This window comes from Arachis duranensis, chromosome 3 (assembly GCF_000817695.3).
Source record: "Arachis duranensis cultivar V14167 chromosome 3, aradu.V14167.gnm2.J7QH, whole genome shotgun sequence".
In the NCBI taxonomy this organism is placed as follows: domain Eukaryota; kingdom Viridiplantae; phylum Streptophyta; class Magnoliopsida; order Fabales; family Fabaceae; genus Arachis; species Arachis duranensis.
The window spans coordinates 30,629,457-30,636,356 of NC_029774.3; the positions used below are offsets into that span (position 1 = coordinate 30,629,457).

At 36.0% G+C, this 6,900-nt stretch overlaps 1 protein-coding gene and 1 pseudogene across 1 annotated transcript; both read left to right on the forward strand.

The window, feature by feature from the left end:
• The window catches only part of LOC107478490 (uncharacterized), an 8,327-nt pseudogene extending 4,657 nt beyond the window's left edge, over positions 1-3,670 (forward strand).
• Positions 3,671-4,153: 483 nt separating this feature from the next.
• LOC107478442 (uncharacterized) lies at positions 4,154-6,310 on the forward strand. Its single transcript, XM_016098586.3, has 2 exons — positions 4,154-4,492; positions 5,519-6,310. The coding sequence occupies exon 2, from the start codon at positions 5,521-5,523 to the stop codon at positions 6,220-6,222; it is 702 nt and encodes a 233-aa protein (XP_015954072.1). The 5' UTR covers positions 4,154-4,492; positions 5,519-5,520; the 3' UTR covers positions 6,223-6,310.
• The last annotated feature ends 590 nt before the right edge of the window (positions 6,311-6,900 follow it).

A 6,900-nucleotide genomic window follows, 5' to 3' on the forward strand; every position in this document is an offset into this window, starting at 1 on the left:
TTTTGATCACCTTCATGGGGGCTGGCCATTCGGCCATGCCTGAACCTTTCACTTATGTATTTTTAATGGTGGAGTTTCTGCACACCATAGATTAAGGGTGTGGAACTCTGCTGTACCTCAAGTTTCAATACAATCACTATTACTTTCTATTCAATTCTCTTTTATTCTTATTCCAAGATATACGTTGCACAACACTTTGATGAATGTGATGATCCGTGACACTCATCATCATTCTCACCTATGAACGCGCGTGATTGACAACCACTTCCGTTATACTCTAGGCCGGGCACATATCTCTTAGATTCCCCAACAGAATCTTCGTGGTATAAGCTAGATAGATTGCGGCATTCATGGGGATCCGGAAAGTCTAACCTTGTCTGTGGTATTCCGAGTAGGATCCCGGGAATCCAGAAAGTCTAACCTTGTCTGTGGTAATCCGAGTAGGATTCCGGTATTGAATGACCGTGACGAGCTTCAAACTCCTGAAGGCTGGGCGTGATGACAAACGCAAAAGAATCAATGGATTCTACTCCAACCTGATTGAGAACCGACAGATGATTAGCCGTGCTGTGACAGAGTATTTGGACCATTTTCACTGAGAGGATGGGATGTAGCCATCAACAAGGGTGATGCCTCCAGACGATTAGCCGTGCAGTGACAGCGCATAGGACCATTTTCCCGAGAGGATTAAAAGTAGCCATTGATGATGGTGATGCCCTACATACAGCTTGCCATGGAAAGGATATAACTTTTTTTTTGTCTTTTTGGTATAAGGAATGTATACGGTGGAATTCCAAAAAAGAGGTCTACCACATGCTCACATTCTTTTATGGTTAAGTGGAGACCATAAGATAACAACGACAACTCAAATTGATCAGTTAATATCTTCAGAGTTGCCAGATCCTGTTCGGCACCCAAAATTGTTTAGAGTTGTATCTACATATATGATTCATGGACCATGTGGTAGAACATTCTCAAAATCTCCCTGCATGAAAAATGGGTACTGCACCAAATATTATCCCAAGACATTCAGTAGAACCACGGTTATCGATGATAGTGGATACCCATCATATAGAAGACGAGACACAGGGGCGGTTATTGAGAAGAAGGGAGTCCATATGGATAATAGGAATGTGGTTCCATACAATGCATATCTGCTGATGTCTTATCAAGCGCATGTTAATGTAGAGTACTGCAACAAGTCGAATGCTATCAAATATTTGTTTAAGTACGTGAATAAAGGTCCAGACAGGGTAGCAGTTGGAGTTACAAAGAAAGCTTCTAGTGGAGAGGATGCTCAGGTTATTGATGAGATCAAACAATTTTATGATTGCAGATATTTGTCTGCATGTGAGGCTGTGTGGAGAACCTTAGCGTATGATATTCATCAAAGATGGCCTTCAGTGATGAGATTAACCTTTCATTTGCCTGGAGAGCAAAATATCATCTTTAAAGATGATGACGATCTTGAAGAAATCGTGGAAGAAGAGGAAGAAAAATGTACGATGTTCTTAGCATGGATGGAGGCCAATAAAAAATTTGAAGCAGGTCAAACTTTGACGTATGCTGAGTTTCCAAATCAATTTGTTTATGATAGAGAATCAAGGGAATGGCATCCACGCAAAAGAGGGTATTCTATCGGGAGGTTAAATTACGTTCCACCGGGTACAGGTGATATTTATTATATGAGAATTTTGTTAGCTGTTCAGAGAGGTTGCACAACATATGAGTCTATTAGGACAGTTAATGGAATTACATATTCTAGCTTCCAAGATGCTTGCTATTCCATGGGACTACTGTGCGATGATAGAGAATTCATTGCAGCTATTAATAAGGTAGCTGAACTTGCATCTGGTGGTCAATTGAGAAAACTATTTGCGATGCTACTGATATCTAATAGCATTAGCAACCCAGAGCGTGTTTGGAATGCAACTTGGACATTATTAGCTGATGGAATACTATATGAGAGGAGAAAAGCTTTGAAAAACCAAAGTATTTTACTATGTCTTTTTTTTATATCAAGATTGTATTCTCTTATTATCTTTATTTTTATTAATAATATTAATAGTTTTATTTTGGAATTACTTATTAAATATTTCATAAAACCACTATGTGCTTTTTCTAGGACTAAACATGACTGATGAAGAATTGAAAAACCTCTGCCTTATTGAGATTGAGAAGATACTCAACAGCAATGCGAGATCTTTAAGAGACTATCAATCAATGCCATATCCTGCGATGTCTGATGTTCGCCTTTTTCAGAATAAGCTAATAGAGGAGGAGTTAGCATATGACACAAATGAGTTGACTCATACAAACTTATATACGGAACAAAAGATGACTCATGAGCAAAGGTTAGTATTTGATGAGATAGTCAATGCTGTTATTACAGACTCTAGTGGTTTTTACTTCGTTTATGGGCATGGTGGGTGTGGTAAGACATTTATTTGGAATGGACTTTCTTCTGCTATTCGGTCTAGAGGAAAGATCGTTTTAAATGTCACATCCAGTGGAATTGCTTCTTTACTCCTACCTGGTGGCAGAACGGCTCATTCTAGATTTTCAATACCCATTACAATTACTGATGAATATACTTACAACATCAAGCATGACAGTTTGAAGGCTGAGCTGCTCATCCAAAGTAGCTTAATAATTTGGGATGAAGCTCCAATGCTCAATAAAATGTGCTTTGAAGCACTTGATCGGACGCTCAAGGATCTTATGTCAGTTATCGATCAACATAAGACACATCAACCATTTGGTGGTAAGGTTGTTGTTCTAGGAGGTGATTTCAGATAGATACTTCCAGTGATTCCGAAAGGGAGTAGACACGATATATTGGCATCCATTATTAACTCATCTCATCCGTGGTCGTTTTGTAAGGTTCTGAAACTGCATACGAATATGAGGCTTCTAATGTCTTCTTCGGATCAAGATGAAGGTGAAATGAAGAGATTCGCTAATTGGATACTTGATATTGGGAATGGAAATATTGGCTCTGTTGTTGGTGATGAATCAGAAGTTGAAATTCCAGATGATCTATTGATTACAACTACTGATGACCCTCTCTCTCATTTGGTAGACTTTGCATAGAATAGAAAAGGAGTATTTGAGCTCTGACACAACATGTCAAGCTGATGAGAATGAAGATGTACAACAAGAGTGGTTCACACCAGAGTTCCTAAATGACATCAAATGTTCGGGACTACCCAATCACAAGTTGACTTTGAAGCGAGGAGTCGTTGTAATGCTACTGCGAAACATAGACCAGACTGCAGGTTTATGCAATGGGACAAGATTAATAGTTAACGAACTTGGCAGCAACGTAATTGGAGCGACGGTAGTGATTGGTAGAAATATTGGAGATAAAGTGTACATTCCAAGAATGAACTTGATCCCTTCAGATTCAGGATTGCCATTTAAGTTCCAACGGAGACAATTTCCATTAACAGTGTGCTTTGCAATGACCATTAACAAGAGTCAGGGTCAATCATTATCACATGTAGGGTTTTATTTGCCAAAATCAGTTTTCACACATGAACAACTTTATGTTGCTTTGTCAAGAGTTAAGAATCGCAGTGGCCTCAGGGTTTTAATTTTAGACGAAGACGGCAATTCAAAGTCATCAACAACAAATGTCGTGTTCAAAGAGGTTTTTAATAATATTTAAGTAAGAATAATATTATTTTTATTTTAATAGCATGTTATGATTTATACTTTTGTACAAATATTTACTATAGATATAACTAATTTATCTATAACTCTTTTTTTAGATTTGAAATGAAATGTGTAACAAGGAGCACAACATCCTATGCCAATTGTTTTTCTAATGAAGTTAGTAAGATATTAGGTTGCCGATAAATTTTTATTAGCTTTTTAATATAAAATTTAGTGTAAAATTAACATGCTATTATTATAGTTATATATGTTCTTATTTTTTTCATGTCTCCCTCCTTATTGTTCAAGAATATTATAAACTTCAAACTCTTCTATTTATATTTTACTTTGAATAAAAATAAAACAACATATTTAACATGTTTATTATATAACGACGATAATAGTGTTATACTAAATTTAAAAAATATATGATTATAAAATATTATTTTTAATTTAACTTATAAAATTTAAATTTAAGCACTACTATTTTAATAAACCACTAAACGTTGCTCCCCAAAAGATCGGACTTAGTCCGCCCTGGTAACGAAGCTCCAGTTCTCTAACCATTCCTCCTTCATCTGTGTGTGCGTAATTGTTGTGTCTCCAAATTGGTTTGTACAAACTGCACAGCAATCTTTCGGTTCAAGTTTAAAATAATTTCTCTTCTTCACTCACAACGAAACCGCTTCTCGTCCCTGGTGAGGCTTCTAGGATAGCCTGCGGCAGCACCACCGGGACCCGCGGCGCCACCTTTTCGTTCTCTGCCGGCAGTGACTCCGGTACAGGAAGACCGCCTGCCGTATCGGCACCCCACTCAGTCGTCATCTCATAGCCGGTAACTCCTCTCTTCTCCGCCTTCATTGATATCTCCGTTCTCTGATTTTCTTCTAGAAGTTGTTTTAAGTTTGATTCATTCTAAAATATCAATGCAGAAAATATTCTGACATTCTTGAAATTTGAATTTATTATTTTATTGTATGCTTTGTGCCTTTTATCCTGTGGAGCACCCAATGCAAAATTTTGTGTAAATGTCGTTCCAATTCATAAATTAGGGTTTAACGTCTTATTGTGTTTTTCTTTTTCGTCTTACTTTCGTTCGAAAATATGGATTGGTGTGTCTAACAGAATAGAATAAATACTAGCAGGAGGAAGAAAATACGCAGAAACACCAAAATCCAGATTATAATCCAATTAGTTACAGCATTTGCGATACAACCCTGGGCTTCATTTTGTTCTTGATCGCTGTTTGCCATGTCTTAAAATCATTGCCCTTTTTTGTTGCTTCTAAGAAGTAAAATTATCATTCTGTCTTACTGCTAATGCTGAAATTTTTCTGTAGCTATCTGTTGGTAACACAATTTACTGTTTTACTTTGCCCTTTTGAAGCTCTAGATTTAAATAACACATTTTTTCTACTACTTTCATCTTGTGATAAATTTTATTTCCCTTTTTGAATTTTATTGTCATATAGGTATAGCCTTATTTTCTTTGCTTATAAAATGTCAATTCAATTCTTGTAAAACCAAAACTTGCATCCTAGGATGGACGGCATTGTTATCCACAAACTGATTTTTCACAAACTCTATGCAAGTTGATATATGGTGATGTTTGTTGTTTGGACTTACCTGCTAAATTACTCGATCAGAAGTGAAACATGAAACCAGAACTACTCTAATCTTTCTTGCTATTGGGATAAGATGTTATGTTTAACCTAATGCTATAAGTAGTTATTATAATGTTATTTAGATTGAGATTGCCATATTTATGAATCATGTTATCATATTCGGTTGCCATGGCTTTCATGTATTCACAATACAGTGCTTTCTTCCTTTTGCTTACATTTGTCTGCATGAACTTGTAGTTATGGATGTTGAAGATGCACAGAGTGAGGTATCAATTTCTTCTGGTGTTTTCAATTCTGCATATTCACAACAGAATGAAGTTGTTTCTCCAGAAGATCTTGCTTGGATTGATTCCTGCCTAACTGAAGATCTTAATGTTCCCGAAAGTAGTTGGATCCATGTGAAAAATGCTTTATTAGAAATTATCAGTTCCCAACCTCAATCTTTTTACACTGGTATAGAAGACACTGAAATTCCCCCCTCTGCTGTTGAAATTAATCAGAAATCGTCAACTTATCATGTGAACCATTCATTGGAGCCTTCTTCGACTTCTGATGTTAACCCACTTACTCTAGCTGCAGAAAGTAGTGCCAATGAGAATCTAGATAGTGAAGAGAGAGTGGCTTTGCAATCTTTAAGTCTTCATGGAAATCCCTTTCGGCCAACTTATAATGAAGACTCAAAGGAGAATGAAACCTTTGATTTCAGAATTAATCTGGATTCTTCTGCTTATGATGTGGAGGACATGTCTGAGAATATTTTCAAGATATGGGATTTGGACGTCCAATCCGAAGAAGGTGAACTTGTTAAACAGTTGGAAAAAGCCCTTTCAGAGAGTCCCTTGCAAATGGTTCCATCATCTTCCGAAAATTCAGGGAAGTGGAAGGATTTCTCACTTGATGATCTTATTGGTGGTATGACTGATTTGTCTATAGATAATTAAGTATGATGTTAGATGATTTATTTCGTGACAATTCTTCTGTTAAGTTATATTTATCCTACTCTTAATTACCAATGTTAAAAGTTTAAAAGGTCTCTTGCTTCTAATGTTGTTATTGTTGGTAACCGTGATCATGCCTTGAATTTTTCTTGAATCTAATGAAAACTTCATCTGATTGCAGTAGGATATAATGGAACCATTGAACTGTGAAGGCATAGTATGGTTATTTTCGGAATTTGCAATTTGTTTGTGATATTACGACATGAAGTTGGACAACTTGAGCTTATTATTCACTCTTGACGAAAGCACACTGATTGAAAAACATTAACTCGAGAGTAGTTAAAATGTTTAGGCTAATTTAAGTATTTAACTTGAGAGTTATTAAATGCTTAGTGCATAAGTTAGTATACTATAATCAACGAATACGGGTATAAATTAAGCAAGATTTAAACATTCCCAAACTAAGTTTGCATGGTTAGACAAAGTGTTGAATACAAAACGACATATATTATTGGACCATAAGTGTATAATGGAGCTGTATTTGAATAAAAGGTACTAAGTTAATGTTAAAATTGATTCAATTATGTTATGATTTGAATTTTGATGTTTGTAATGAATTAGTTTCTTTTTCCCTTTTTCTTTCTTAATGTGTTTGTAGTTATAGACTTGAAATCAATTGCA

Bases quoted from the DNA above. Each gene is read 5' to 3' on its own strand.
- LOC107478442 (XM_016098586.3), top strand. From the start codon at position 5,521: ATGGATGTTGAAGATGCACAGAGTGAGGTATCAATTTCTTCTGGTGTT.